Source organism: Podarcis muralis, chromosome 10 (genome assembly GCF_964188315.1).
Source record: "Podarcis muralis chromosome 10, rPodMur119.hap1.1, whole genome shotgun sequence".
Classification (NCBI taxonomy): Eukaryota; Metazoa; Chordata; class Lepidosauria; order Squamata; family Lacertidae; genus Podarcis; species Podarcis muralis.
In genome coordinates, this window is record NC_135664.1 from 73,355,377 (window position 1) to 73,370,758 (window position 15,382).

The 15,382-nt window shown below is 44.8% G+C and overlaps 2 protein-coding genes across 2 annotated transcripts in view; both read right to left on the reverse strand.

Moving 5' to 3' along the window:
• LOC114605999 (uncharacterized) overlaps positions 1 to 185 on the reverse strand; it is a 49,121-nt gene extending 48,936 nt beyond the window's left edge. Inside the window, 1 exon segment of the mRNA XM_077935472.1 lies at positions 13 to 185. The gene's annotated coding sequence lies outside the window, so the exon portion shown is untranslated.
• A 5,894-nt stretch (positions 186 to 6,079) lies between these two features.
• LOC114605986 (uncharacterized) overlaps positions 6,080 to 15,382 on the reverse strand; it is a 71,786-nt gene continuing 62,483 nt past the window's right edge. Inside the window, exons 6-7 of the mRNA XM_077935464.1 lie at positions 11,969 to 11,980; positions 6,080 to 7,675 (exon numbers count right to left, since the gene is read on the reverse strand). Coding sequence (XP_077791590.1) covers positions 6,228 to 7,675; positions 11,969 to 11,980 — 1,460 coding nt within the window. The 3' untranslated portion in view covers positions 6,080 to 6,227. The remainder of the gene's footprint in view (positions 7,676 to 11,968; positions 11,981 to 15,382) is intronic.

The window sequence follows — 15,382 nt, forward strand, 5'->3', positions numbered from 1 at the left end:
CGACCCCTTTACCTCTTTGTCCTCGCTCGCGAATCTCCTTTCCTTTCCTGCAACATCCACGGGGGGGGGGGAGGTATCCTCCCCTGCCGCCCCTCCTCCCCTTTCCGAAAGCGCGCGCCCCTAGAGCTACGGCAAAGAGAAGCAATCCGGCGCAGAAGCTCCACTTCCGGGAGAAGCAGGCAGATTGGGAGGGGGGCTCATACCCCCCCCCTTATTCCCGGAACAAAAGGCAGATGGCGAGGAGGAGGAGCAACATATTGGGGAGGGGATTTGGGGTTGTGGGGGCAGGGTAAGGGAAGGATGTGCCGGGAGGGGAGGGAAAGAATTGAGCGGGGGCGGGGAGGAAGGTTTTTCCTCTCCCCTCTTCCTCCTGTAGATCAGGAGAGCGGGGGAGGGGCTGATCCTGGCAATCCAATTACTAAGTGGGGTTTCCCCCCAATGTTACTTTGCAAAATCCTTCCCTCGCCCACCCCACGCCACGAGCCGTGCGGCCGTGCTTTAGGTATTGGTGCTCTTCAAACCAGGAAGGGGGACAGTTATACGACTCCCCCAAAACCCCAAGACCCCACCACAGCCTCTGACTAAGGCCGGGACAGTGACCATTGACACAGGCACCTTCCAAGCACAACAGCAAAGAGGCTCAGAGAAGCAGCCGATACAATTGGAGCCAGAAGCGGATTCCATGTATTAACGGAGAAATCTGAGGGATCCCTTGGACAAGAAACAAGGAGACCAGCCAGGAAGAGCAGAGCAAAAGAGCAGCCAGTCGGCTTGGTCTTGATGGAAGACTGTCGCCACAGGACTCCAACCTGCCACCAGGTGGAACAAGATGGAAGCCCCCAACAAACAAGACCCCAACTTTTATTAGCTGCTAATCCCCCATGCTACACCCCCAAGACTACATCATGACTACATCATTGACACATCACAAAGAGGAGGGGTTCAGGGAGAAGAAGAAGCAGATACAATGAACCGGACAGTTTCCTCTGACTATCCAATACTGTATAGAAAACTGTATAGAAAACTGTAGAAACGTCAAATAATCGCCAAGTCAACGGTTTGACGGATTTCCTGGGTTCCAACGCCTAATGACTCCTCTGAAATTGGGGGATCCAATTCATAAGCCATAATCCCTTAGGAGGCAGGACGCGATCAAGGGCAGCACATGCCCCAGGCAGAAATCCATCGGGATGGTGGATTGAATCCTGATGCATTTAAAGCGTTTAAAGCAAAGCAGCAAGTAAGCCTGATCTTTATTGATCTGTTGCAACAGGGTCCTCACTCACCACACTCAGGAGGAAGGTGGAACCCAGAACAATGGCACACAAGGCCTTATATAGACATTTTAAATTCCCTGCCCTGGAGCTCAAGACTATCCCTCCATACATCATACACACATCACAGAAGGGGTGTAACCCCAGACCCCCCCCCCAATACATCATACCTACATTACAGAAAGGGTGGTTTACAGCAGAAATCTGAGTGGTTTGTTTACCTCCTGTCTGCCAGGTTACCTGTTAATGGTCACTTGATTGGATTGCCTGGGGAGCCTGGCCAGTCTTTTGTGATGATAAATACTTAGTTCCTGTGCCAGGTCACATACTTACACCCTATTCATATCTTAAATGTGCCCTTAAGACAGGATTTGTGAAGGAAAAGACAATGGGGAGGCTCCTCCCATCTCTGCCTCTCTTTTAAATTGGAACCAGTGAAGGCAGTGAATTCCCTGTGTGCCTTTCTGGAGGTGGTTGGAGGATGGATGGCAGCTAAGAGATTGAGGTTGAATCCAGACGAGGGAGGCAGGTGTGGGGGACTCCCAGTTCCTGATGGCGTAACAGTGCCCCTAAAGGACCAGGTCATCACCTTTGAGTATAGGGTCAGTGCCCCTATTCCTCCAGCAGTAGCGATTGTGGGGCTTCCTCGCCCGCTTCCATTCAGCTCCGCCATTCCCAAAGGGCAATTCTTCTTTAGCCATTGTGGGAGCAGACGGGCTGGAAGCTGAAGCGGCTTCCCTGTGAGTAGGCTTTGCTGCGCTTTCTGCTGACCTCCGTCTCTTGGATTGTGGCCAGCTTTCCTCTTCCATTTCCCTGAATGCTGAGCAGTGTTGGATGTGTGGGGAAGTGAAATTCACTCCATAACTTTTCTGCAGGGTTCTCTCCGCAGCACAGAAGGATGGGGGGAGGGAGGAACACGTACTAATAAACGAACACTCCTGTGAATGGAGAGAAGCATAAAGTGGAGTCCCCTATAGATCAGTATTGGGACATGTGGCTTTTCAACTTGTTCATAAATGATCTAGAGTTGGGAATGAGTAGGGAGGGGGCAAAGTTTGCTGATGGCAGTTGTTCAAACAAAGAGAGATTGCAATGAGCACCAAAAAGACCTCTCCAAACGGGGAGAATGGGCTGAAAATACAGTTCATTGTCAACAAGATTAAAGTGATGCATGTTGGGGGGCAGGGAAACACCCTCTTAATATCATGTGCAGAATCATGGGGTCTGAACTGGGTTTCTCTGTGTGCTCTAGGAGAACAGGGGAGAGGGGAGCTGGTCGCAGCAGGAGGGGGTGGGGTCTCCCTGGATGCTTCAGTAGCCGGCCTCCTCTGGGTCTCCTGGCCCCCTCCTTTCCTCCCTCTGAGCCTGAACTGCTCTCTGCCCCAGCCTCTTCCTGCTCACCAAACCCTGTTTCCTCCAGCTTGCAACACCTTCCCTCCCGTTCTGCTCCATTTTCTCCCTCTTTCTGCTCATTGCCATCCCACCACCAGTCCCCAGGCTCTGAGCCTTCTTCCCTTGGGGGTTCCCCAGCTGGTGCCTCACCCCCCCATCCAGCCAGTCCATGACAGCAAAAGCAGCCATAGCAGTAAAATAAGTATGATAGTAATATACACTCTGGTAGGAATACTCCCTAGCAGCAGGATTGAATAATAACTTCTGGGAATATGGAAAAGTACTATCTTCACCATACCCCATAATAAGCAGGAACTCTGGGGTTCCCCTATGTGGTTCATGATTGAAGATGGGCCCCCCAGGAGACTTCCCTGGTACCTGCAGCCCCACCTTCCCCATCCTACAAATAGGCTTGGGGAAAAATCTCCCATTCAATTTCAGTATTTCAAGTTTTTTTCAGAATGCGCAGGGGGCAGGGATGAAGTTCTGTTGAATAAGTAGTGTTTTGAAATCATGCAGTGGTGGGGTGACAGAGTTTGGTACATGCCATCTTGCATGCTTGAGTAGACCAACTCCAGGGCATGAGGCACGTAGCAGCAGGGTAGGGGCCACGTGTAGAGCAAGTCCCACACTGAGGTCAAAAACACACACAGAGGCAGCAGGACTTACTTCTTCAGTAATAGTTTACTGAGCTTTCAAAGCATACAGTTCTCACTGGGTCCCCAGTGAGGCACAAAACTTAGCTCCTGAGAGCAAATCCAATTCCAGCAGTAAAATCATACAGCACACAGGATGTCTAAGTCAGGCACACACACCGGCAATAGGGAGCAAGCGAGGAAAGAGGCTGGAAGGACACAGGGCAATGAATGTGTTCATTGCAATGTTCATTTATTATTTGTACTTACAAAACCCCTCCCCCAAAAGCCCAGCCCCTCCCTTTTCAGCTACCTCCCCATCCCACCTCCCCCACAAATGCCTTTTACAAATAGTTAAAAATTAAAAACCAGATGACATTAATTTTGGTACAGTTATTCAGCAATATAGCTGTCATAATTAATGGGTTACGTTTCATTACAACCAGGGTGATTTGGGTAAAGGGGGCGGGGAATTCTGGTTATTGGCCAAATAAATTTTCATATTACAAGTTAGCAAATTCTAGTACAAAAATAGTCCATGTGATAGAACAGCCTGTAATATTTTTTTTTTTTAATTTTTATTGTTATTCACAGTTAAGAGAGTCTGTTGGCTGCATAATTCCTTAAGTATTTTATGAATTTTTCTTTTTCTTTTATGGGGCTTCTTCTTATATAACCCAAATATAGGACAGAGCCTCAATAAATCCTTAGCAAAGAACCCTAGAATGAGGGTTAATAAGATATTCAGTTTATCTTCTTGTAATGTGCTTTTCACGGGATATCCAAAACCCAACTGGTTCCGCAGGTAGTCTCTTTGATATTTGTCCCTATGAGATCTAGAATCAAAAGGACCCATGAAGGACATTCTCCAGAACTTTTCCATGGCGGCCACAGGCCACGGTAGCGATGCTCAAATTCCACATGGGGAGGGGGGGTGCAAAAGCATGCTCTGTTCATCCCCATTTCCCCCACACATTCCTCTTGTCACCTCCTTTCAAATAATCATCAGTATTTTGCTCATTAAAACACCCCGGGGCCTGGTTCTTCTTCGCATCTCTCCCAGGAGTATTCCGTTCTGACTATGGCCCCTTCCGTTTCCACCTGTTATTAATGCTTTTCGGCAATTGGTTTCTTTTTTTCTTAGGCCAGAGAAAGATCTGCAGAGGCGCTACTTGTCCCTTAAGATATCTAGCTGCTCTTGGTATTCGGTGAAAAGCCGTTGCAAATGAAGGTTCTGACCGATGACGGGAAGCAGTTCCTTGAGGAGCTCTCGCTTGCGTAAGCCCACAACAGTTGCTTCCCACTGACTTCCAGCTGAGCTGTGGACTGGACCCAATAAATCCTTGCATAATTCCCACAATCGATATTCAAACCCTTCATTAACTAGATTTTGGGCCACGGTATTCGTGACTTGACTGTAAAGTCAGCGCTGCAGCTACCTGACTCTCCAGATACACCAGAGTCGTTTCCTGCTGCACCAAATGAGGCATGGAGAACAATCTTGCCGCTTGCCTCCCGGAGTTAGACGTTCTCCCTTGACAATGGATGTGTGTGTTTCACTTCCTGTTGCCTGGGAGGGAAGTCAGCAACTCAGCATCTGCAGGGACTTCACGAAGAAAAGCTTTCTGCCGCTGCTTGCAGGCACATCCCAGAAACACACACTGTGATTCACGGTGTATTGCCATATCAGTTGTTCTTCAAATGTTCTCACGATGTGGTCTAGAAACCGGTATTGGACAAGATATTAATATATCGCCCAGCCCTAATCCTCACTCACCACCAGCAAACCAGATTCATCCTATCTCTCAAAAGGTACTTTACCTCTTAGATTATACTCACATTGTTTGACATTGCCTTCAAAATTTCGTTGCTGTTCAGTTTTACATATATACACAAGCACTTCAAATACACGTCATGTGTTTAAGACTGATTTCCTGATGAGTTCATTGCTGTGAAGAAAGAGTGGACACTGAAAGGAAAATGTCCCATTCTCCATACATCTAAATGGGTTCTCCAATGTGAAAGTCCCTGGATGTTCCTTAAACACTCCATTGTAAATAAAGAACTTTTTGCAATCTTTTCATTTCTACTGCTTCTCCTCTTAAGAGTTTGTTGATGGTTTGTAGGGTTTCAATTCCTAAAGTTCTTCCTGTTCATGAGTCTGTTGATTTAGAACTTCCACTAGGACTGAACCTGTATCTACTTTCCTGATATTTATACGGTTTGCCTTTTGTGTGAGTTCGTTGACAGAAATCAAGGCTTCCGCTCTGAGTGCAGCTCCTTCCACAGTCCATACATTTAAACAGTTTGTCCCGGGTGTCTGCTGATGTTTTTTACATTTATATGGTTTCTCCCTGTGTGAATCCACTGGTGTAATTTAAGATCTCGATTCTGACTGAAGCACTTTCCGCACTCCAGGCATTCAAATGGTTTCTCCCCTGTGTGAGTCCGTTGATGCATATTGAGGTTTCCACTCTTACTGAAGCTCTTTCCACACTCCATACATTTATATAGTTTCTCCCCTGTGTGAATCCGCTTGTGTAATTTAAGGTCTCCATTCCGACTGAAGCACTTTCCGCACTCCAGGCATTCAAATGGCTTTTCCCCTGTGTGAGTCCATTGATGTATATTGAGGTTTCCATTCTGACTGAAGCTCTTTCCGCACTCGATGCATTTAAATGGTTTCTCCCCTGTGTGAGTCCGTTGATGTATATTGAGGTTTCCTTTCTGACTGAAGCTCTTTCCGCACTCCATGCATTTAAATGGTTTATCCCCACTGTGAGTCCGTTCAGGTATATTAAGGTGTTCCTTATGACTGAAGCTCTTTCCACACTCCATGCATTTAAATGGTTTCTCCCCTGTGTGAGTCTGTTGATGTATTCTAAGATTTCCATTTAAGCTGAAGCTCTTTCCACACTCCATACATTTATATGGTTTCTCCCCTGTATGAGTCCGTTGATGTGTTCTTTCCACACTCCATGCATTTAAATGGTTTCTCTCCTGTGTGAGTCCACTGATGTGTTCTAAGGTTTCCATTATCACTAAAGCTGTTTCCACACTCCATACATTTATATGGTTTCTCCCCTGTGTGAGTCCGTTGATGTATATTGAGGTGTCCACTCTGACTAAAACTCTTTCCACACTCCATGCATTTAAATGGTTTCTCTCCTGTGTGAGCCCGTTGATGTATTCTAAGGTTTCCATTTAAACTGAAGCTCTTTCCACACTCCATACATTTATATGGTTTCTCCCCTGTGTGAATCCGCTGGTGTAATTTAAGATCTCCATTCTGACTGAAGCACTTTCCGCACTCCAGGCATTCAAATGGTTTCTCCCCTGTGTGAGTCCGTTGATGCATATTGAGGTTTCCAATCTTACTGAAGCTCTTTCCACACTCCATACATTTATATGGTTTCTCCCCTGTGTGAATCCGTTGATGTGTTCTAAGGTTTCCATTGAAACTGAAGCTCTTTCCGCACTCCAGGCATTCAAATGGCTTTTCCCCTGTGTGAGTCCGCTGATGTGTTCTAAGTTTTCCATTATTACTAAAGCTGTTTCCACACTCCATACATTTATATGGTTTCTCCCCTGTGTGAGTCCGTTGATGTATATTGAGGTGTCCACTCTGACTGAAACTCTTTCCACACTCCAAGCATTTAAATGGTTTCTCTCCTGTGTGAATCCGCTGATGTGTTCTAAGGCTTCCATTATCACTAAAGCTGTTTCCACACTCCATACATTTATATGGTTTCTCCCCTGTATGAGTCCGTTGATGTGTTCTAAGGTATCCATTCTGACTGAAGCTCTTTCCGCATTCCATGCATTCAAATGGTTTCTCCCCTGTGTGAGTCCGTTGATGCATATTGAGGTGTCCATGCTGACTGAAGCTCTTTCCACACTCCATGCATTTAAAGGGTTTCTCTCCTGTGTGAGTCCGCTGATGTGTTCTAAGGGTTCCATTATCACTAAAGCTCCTTCCACACTCCATACATTTATATGGTTTCTCCCCTGTGTGAATCCGCTGGTGTAATTTAAGATCTCCATTATGACTGAAGCACTTTCCGCACTCCAGGCATTCAAATGGTTTCTCCCCTGTGTGAGTCCGTTGATGCATATTGAGGTTTCCACTCTTACTGAAGCTCTTTCCACACTCCATACATTTATATGGTTTCTCCCCTGTGTGAATCCGCTTGTGTAATTTAAGGTCTCCATTCTGACTGAAGCACTTTCCGCACTCCAGGCATTCAAATGGCTTTTCCCCTGTGTGAGTCCGCTGATGTGTTCTAAGGTTTCCATTTAAGCTGAAACTCTTTCCACAATCCATACATTTATATGGTTTCTCCCCTGTATGAGTCCGCTGGTGTAATTTAAGGTCTCCATTCTGACTGAAGCACTTTCCACACTCCATACATTTAAATGGTTTTTCCCCTGTGTGAGTCTGTTGATGTATATTGAGTTGTCCTCTCTGACTGAAGCTTTTTCCATATTCCATACATTTAAATGGCTTCTCCCCTGTGTGAGTCCACTGATGTAAACTTAAGTGTCCATTCTGACTGAAGCTCTTTCCACAATCCATGCATTGGAATCCTTTCTTGCCCATGTGAGTCCGCTGATGTGTTCTACGTTTTTCACTATCGGTGAAACTTTTCTCACTCTCCATACTTTTCTCTCCTTCTTGAGATCGCTGATGTGAGCTATGTGTGCTCATTTAGTGAAGCATATTCCACATTTCACACATTTTAATGTCTATACCTAATGAAATAAAGTATTCCATCCCTCAGAATTCTGAATGTCTTCTCCATCACCTTCTTCAATGTGGGAGGAAAGAAAATCCTGTTTGGGTTTCAAGGAAGAGAAGAAAGGGGAAGGGAACACAGCAAGCGCCATTAGCACCTTCTCCTATTTCAACATCTCCTACATTCCCCTGCCTCCTACCCATGTTCCCAGTTTTGATTTGGATCCCTTCCAATCGCGGTTCAGGCCTCATCATGGGACTGAAACTGCCTTGGTCGCACTGGTTGATGATCTCCGGCGAGCTAGGGACAAAGGTGAGAGTTGTTTCCTAGTTCTGCTGGATCTCTCGGCGGCCTTTGATACAATCGACCATATCATCCTTCTGGACCGTCAAGAGGGGTTGGGAGCTGGCGGCACTGTTATACAGTGGTTTCGCTCCTTCCTCCTGGGACGTGTTCAGAAAGTGGTGGGGGGGATGAGTGTTCAGACCCTTGGGCCCTCACTTGTGGGGTGCCTCAGGGTTCCGTCCTCTCCCCCATGCTTTTTAACATCTATATGAAGCCGCTGGGAGAGATCATCAGGGGGTTTGGGCTGGGTGTTCATCAGTATGCGGATGATACCCAGCTCTACCTCTCTTTCAAATCAGAACCAGTGAAGGCAGTGAAGGTCCTGTGTGAGTGCCTGGAGGCGGTTGGAGGATGGATGGCGGCTAATGGATTGAAGTTGAATCCTGACAAGACAGATGTACTGTTCTTGGGGGGCAGGGGGCGGGCTGGTGTGGAGGACTCCCTGGTCCTGAATGGGGTAGCTGTGCCCCTGAAGGACCAGGTGCGTAGCCTGGGAGTCATTTTGGACTCACAGCTGTCCATGGAGGCCAGGTTAATTCTGTATCCAGGGCAGCTGTCTACCAACTCCACCTGATACGCAGGCTGAGACCCTACCTGCCCGTGGACTGTCTCGCCAGAGTGGTGCATGCTCTAGTTATCTCCCGCTTGGACTACTGCAATGCGCTCTACGTGGGGCTACCTTTGAAGGTGACCCGGAAACTACAGCTAATCCAGAATGCGGCAGCTAGACTGGTGACTGGGGGCAGCCGCTGAGACCACATAACACCGGTCTTGAAAGACCTACATTGGCTCCCAGTACGTTTCCGAGCACAATTCAAAGTGCTGGTGTTGACCTTTAAAGCCCTAAACGGCCTCGGCCCAGTATACCTGGAGGAGCGTCTCCACCCCCATCGTTCTGCCCGGATGCTGAGGTCCAGCGCCGAGGGCCTTCTGGCGGTTCCCTCATTGCGAGAAGCAAAGCTACAGGGAACCAGGCAGAGGGCCTTTTCGGTAGTGGCACCCGCCCTGTGGAACGCCCTCCCATCAGATGTCAAAACGATAAACAACTACCTGACATTCAGAAGACATCTTAAGGCAGCCCTGTTCAGGGAAGTTTTTAATGTATGATATTTTAGTGTTTTTTTGGTTTCTATGGAAGCCGCCCAGAGTGGCTGGGGAAACCCAGCCAGATGGGCGGGGTACAAATAATAAATTATTATTATTATTATTATTATTATTATTATTATTATTATTATTTTGAGGAAACGAAGATGCAATGTCACCAAATGATAGTAATGCATCAGCAACCTTTCATAATCCTTAGTGATCGTTAATATAGCAGCATGAACTTGGAATACAGCCTTTTCAAATCAATTGTTTCCTCAAAGGAAAGGCAGCTGCTCTCTGTCTATGAAAAGACTCTCTCTTTCTCTGGTTCATCGTTCCTTTGGACATTTCCCATTCTCTGCATCATAATCCTCCATCCACCCCAGTTTCCACCTCTAGATCTTTATGAATCACCTGCACAATCCCATTGGCCTCAGGAGGTCCATATAAACCATTTTGTGAGACTCAGGTCTTCGTCTTTTCCAGGGACTGTGGTCTGGGTCAGTCAGGGAACTAGTGACAAGGCTTGGTGCTTGGCGTCAGCTGAATGGGTGCTCAGGGAAGCTCCTGTTCTTGGAAATGGACCTCAGTCTACATGCCTCACATTGCATGGAGAGAGCAGGAGAAGCAGAAGGAAAGCAGGTGGCGCATGGGAATCCCAGATGGAAACACCCACCCCCATTGCTCCTTATTATAATGATGTGCTGCCTCATCTTGTGCCCGGCTCCTGACACAAGACTATCCTAATCTGACACTGAAAAAGCTGGATATTAAAGGCAAATGGATAACTGTACTTAGCGGGAACTTCATCCTTGAATATGTGGTATTGATTCATTAACAACCTGAAGTTGTGTTATTTCTTGAGATATGAATTTATTCCTGATCTATCTTAAATATCATAGTTATATGTGGGACTTCCGGAGGTGGCGCCAACGGTAATGGCGGTCTCCTTCTGATCGGGAGGGAGAAGCTCCATGGAATTTGGGGTCTTACCGCTACAGCGCAGCGGGGACCCGTAAAAAAACAGCAGGCGGGGGAAGCCTGCGGCCGTGGGACTCAGCGGGTGCCAGAAGCGACCCCCCCAATAGCAAAGGAACCCCGAGAGGGGCTCTGGAGCGGAACGGGGGTGTTGTGGGGCTGAGAGTCGATCGCTACTTCCGTGGAGTGAAGCCGCACAACTGTTGCTGGAGAGCGCTGACCTTTTTTCCTCTGACAATTCAGCTGTCAAAACAACAACCCGTGAGTAGATCAAGTATTAAGATCGGGAATTTAAAGAAAATTAATCTGAATGGGAACCGAAGCGGGGAGGTGCAAAGAGAAAGTCCACCTTCCGTTCTGTAAAAAGATCAAAGCAAAGAACGTCCAAGCCGGTTACCGGGTGAGGAGCGCTAGGAAGAAAGACTGATTAGACATCAAGCTAAAGGAACCCCTTCCCTGAACTGAGAGGGAGGGAGGGGAGAAGGGACAGTGCCTTTGGTGCCAACTTTTAATATAAGAGACAAAGGAGAGACACAAGACCACCTCTCAATCCCTGGGAACAGACTGCCTAGACTGAAATAATCTGGCTACATTGAATACAGCACTCTTTATTAACAATGTAATAATGGATGGTTAACACTCTGCAAATAGACATTCTGAAACTGTTAAAATTGTTACTTCTCCTGCTGAAGGGGGCATTTGGAAACTTAGCCATTTTGTTGCAACATTATTGACTGTTACTGTGTCCCCCTAGAGGCTTACTGAAAAAGTAACATTGGCTGGGGAATTTTCCACTCTGAGCCTGAGAAGGTCTCACAGTAAAGCTGTGGGAGTGACCTTGACTGTCAGATAAAGTGCCATGGATGAAAAGCCAACAAAACCGGAGGACAAAACAACGAGATCAGGCAGAGTTAGATACCAACAGCCTAGTACAACACAGCATCAACACAGGGCATCTGCCTCAGGCCCCCCTGTACCACAAGGGGAAGGGATGTCAGAAGAAGGTTTCACCTCTATTTTGAGTAAGATTTATGAGACTTTGGATAAACTGAGCAAACAAGTGGCTGAGGCCACAAACAAAATTGATCAAAATACTACAAGCATTAATGATTTGAGCCAGAAAGTGAATGTAAATACAGGTTCTATCAAAAAATTATCGCAACAGTTAGAATCAAACCAAAAGACGGCTCAGGAAGCTAAAGAAAAAGTAGAGGCCGTAGAAGGAAAGATAATACCGATAAGCATACAGTTGGGGGACCACCAGGTACATCTTGGGGTCCACCAGGAACTCCTGTTTATGATTGAATTGAGAGAAAAACAGACCAACTTGAAGGTCAGAGCGGTGCCTGAACTTGAGAAAGATAGCTTGTGTGACTTCCTGACACAGGAATTTGCGGACTTTTGGAAATTGGATGACAAGCAAGATTTTAAAATAACAAAGGCTTTCAGACTTGGAAGAGGAGGGAGGAAGGGCAGGGTGAGAGACTGTCTGATTACCCTTCGATCTAAAGAGGAGCGAGACAAAATACTAAGCCTACACTACCAGAACACTTTGATAATACAGGAGTCAAAAGTGGAAATCTTCAAGGACATTCCGAAACATCTTTTGGACCTCAGGACTAACTATGGAGACCTGGTGACTTTACTGAGAGGAAACAGAATCATCTTCAGGTGGGAATTCCCTCAAGGCCTATCTTTCAGCTTTAAAGGTAAGAAGTTTAAAATAAGATCATTGGAGGAGAAGGAAAAAATTTTGAGAGACCACGAAGAAGATCTGCAAAAAGGTGTAGAAGGACTGCCGGCAGCCTTACCACCAGAATTATTAGACATAGTATCACTACCTTTGGGAGTGGACAAGACAAAGAAAGTGATACCACCGCCAGAAGAAGACGAACTATTGGGAGCTGTCGGAGGACAGGAAACCTAGATACATCATGTCTCTACAACTACTAAGCTGGAACATTCACGGATTTAATTCCCCGGAGAAAAGGAAAAAAGTCTTTCACATACTTAAGAAGGAACAATTGGATCTAATTTGTCTACAGGAAACACATGTGACAAGGCTGCATAGGAAAATATTGATTAACAAGAGACTGGGCCAAGAATTTATTTCATCGGACAAAGTAAAAAAGCGAGGAGTGGTCATTTATGCAAAAGAGAGCCTGTCACCGAAATTTGTTTTTAAAGACGAGCAAGGAAGATATATCACAATTGAAATTCAAACACAAGGAGAAAATTTTCTGATACTAGGTGTATATGCACCAAATGAGGGGAAATCTACATTTTATAAGAAGTTGCATGAGACCTTACTCGATTATATGGACTACAACATTGTCTTGATGGGAGATATGAACGGGGTGGTATCTACAAATATGGACAAGTCGCAGAGACAGGTAGTTACTAAAGATGGTAGACTACCAAAGACCTTTTTTGAATTGACTGACAATATGGACTTGATTGACATTTGGAGGACCAGGAATCCCCTGGGGAGAGAAGGAACCTTCTTTTCTGAAGCCCAAAAGACATGGACAAGAATTGACCAAATCTGGATAACTAGAGGACTGGCACCCAAGATTAGGAAGGTAGAGATCTGCCCAAAGACGTGCTCCGACCACAATGCCGTGAAAATGGAGATGAGATTAACATTAACTGGTTCCTTCAGATGGAGGATGAATGACACCTTGTTTAGAGATCAAGAAGTGATTAAGAAGGCCCAAAAAACTTTGAGAGATTATTTTGAGATAAATTTGAATACCACTGTGGAAAAAAGAATAATTTGGGATGCAAGTAAAGCAGTTATGAGGGGATTTCTGATCCAACAGAACTCATTAAAGAAGAGAGCCCAGAATGTGAAAATAGAAATTTTTTGGATAAAATAAAAGAGGGCGAGAAAAGACTGAGATCGAAACCCAACTCACAAGAGATTTTGAGAGAAATAAAGTTATCCCAAGTGCAATATATGAAGATGATGAACCAGGAAATTGAGTGGAAAATTAAACAAATGAGGCAAAAGACTTTTGAATCAGCAAATAAATGTGGGAAACTGCTAGCTTGGCAGATGAAGAAAAGACAAAAACTCAATACTATTACCAACTTGGAAGTTGAGGGGGAAAATATTGAGAACCCAGTGGAAATCAGAAAATGTTTTCAGAGGTATTTCAAACAACTATATACACAAGGGCCTCAGAAAGACTTTGATATAGACCAGTTTTTGAAAGCAAACAGATTACAAAAAATCTCACAAGAAAACAAGACAATCTTGAACTATAAAATCACAGACCAGGAGGTGGAAGGTGCCATTCAGAATATGCAGTTGGGAAAATCTCCAGGGCCGGATGGCTTAACCTCAAAATATTATAGAACTTTGAAGGATTGGATAATCCAACCACTAAAGGAGGTTTGCAACGAAATTATGGAGGGGAAAAAGGCGCCAGAGTCGTGGAAAGAAGCATATATTACACTCATACCAAAAACAGAGTCTGAAAAGACACAACTTAAGAACTACCGACCCATATCCCTGTTAAATGTGGATTACAAAATTTTTGCTGATATTTTGGCAAGGAGGTTAAAAAAAGTATTAAAGGAAGTGATACACAAAGACCAAACTGGCTTTCTTCCGGGCAGACATTTGTCTGATAATACGAGGAATATAATTAATATTTTGGAAAAGCTGCAAGAGGACATTAACACTAAAGCAGTTTTAATTTTTGTGGATGCCGAGGAAGCCTTTGACAATATTTCTTGGAGTTTTATGAAGAAAAATCTTCAAGGGATGGGGGTCAGCCAAGGGTTTGAAAACGGTATAAGTGCAATTTATTCAGAACAAAAGGCAAAATTAATAGTTAACAATGTGGTGACAGAGGAATTTAAGATAGAGAAAGGGACACAACAAGGTTGCCAATTTCCCCATTACTCTTTATTTCCGTCCTGGAGGTTTTGTTAAATATGATAAGAAGAGACTACTTGATTAAAGGCATAACGGTCGGAGCCAAACAATACAAATTGAAAGCCTTTGCAGATGACTTGGTATTGACACTACAGGAGCCAGAATCTAGCACTAAAAGAGCAATAGAACTGATCCAGGAGTTTGGTCATGTGGACGGATTTAAGTTGAATAAGTCAAAAACCAAAGTTCTTGAGAAAAACTTAACAATGATGGAAAGAGAGAGGTTTCAGAATGAGATAGGTTTAACAGTGGTCAAGAAGGTGAAATATTTGGGGATCAATATGACAGCTAAAAATGGGAACCTATTTAAGGATAACTATGAAAAATGTTGGTCAGATGTTAAAAAGGATTTAGAAATATGGTCAAATTTGAAGCTTTCCTTGTTGGGCCGAATTGCTGTTATTAAGATGAATGTATTGCCAAGAATGCTCTTTTTGTTCCAATCGTTACAAATTTTGGGTAAAATGGACTGTTTCAAGAAGTGGCAGAGAGACATCTCTAAATTTGTCTGGCAGGGCAAGAAACCCAGAATAAAATTTAAAATATTAACAGATGTAAAAGAAAGAGAGGGATTTGCCCTGCCAGACCTTAAACTCTATTATGAATCAGCAGCTTTCTGCTGGCTGAAGGACTGGCTGCTTCTTGAGAACACAGACATTTTGGATTTAGAAGGTTTCAATAAATGTTTTTGGGTGGCATGCATACTTGTGGTATGACAAGGTTAAAGCACATAAGGCATTTAAGAACCATATTGTCAGGAAAGCATTGTTTAATGTCTGGACACGATACAAAGACTTACTTGAAAACAAAACCCCAAGGTGGTTGTCACCAATGGAGGCAAAAGCTCAAAAAAAAACCTCAATATGGAGGCCAAGTGGCCAAAATATTGGGAGATTTTAGAGCAAGAAGGAGACAAATTGAAATTGCAGAGTTTTGAGAAACTAAAAGATAGAGTGCGAGATTGGTTACATTATTTTCAAATAAGAGAGG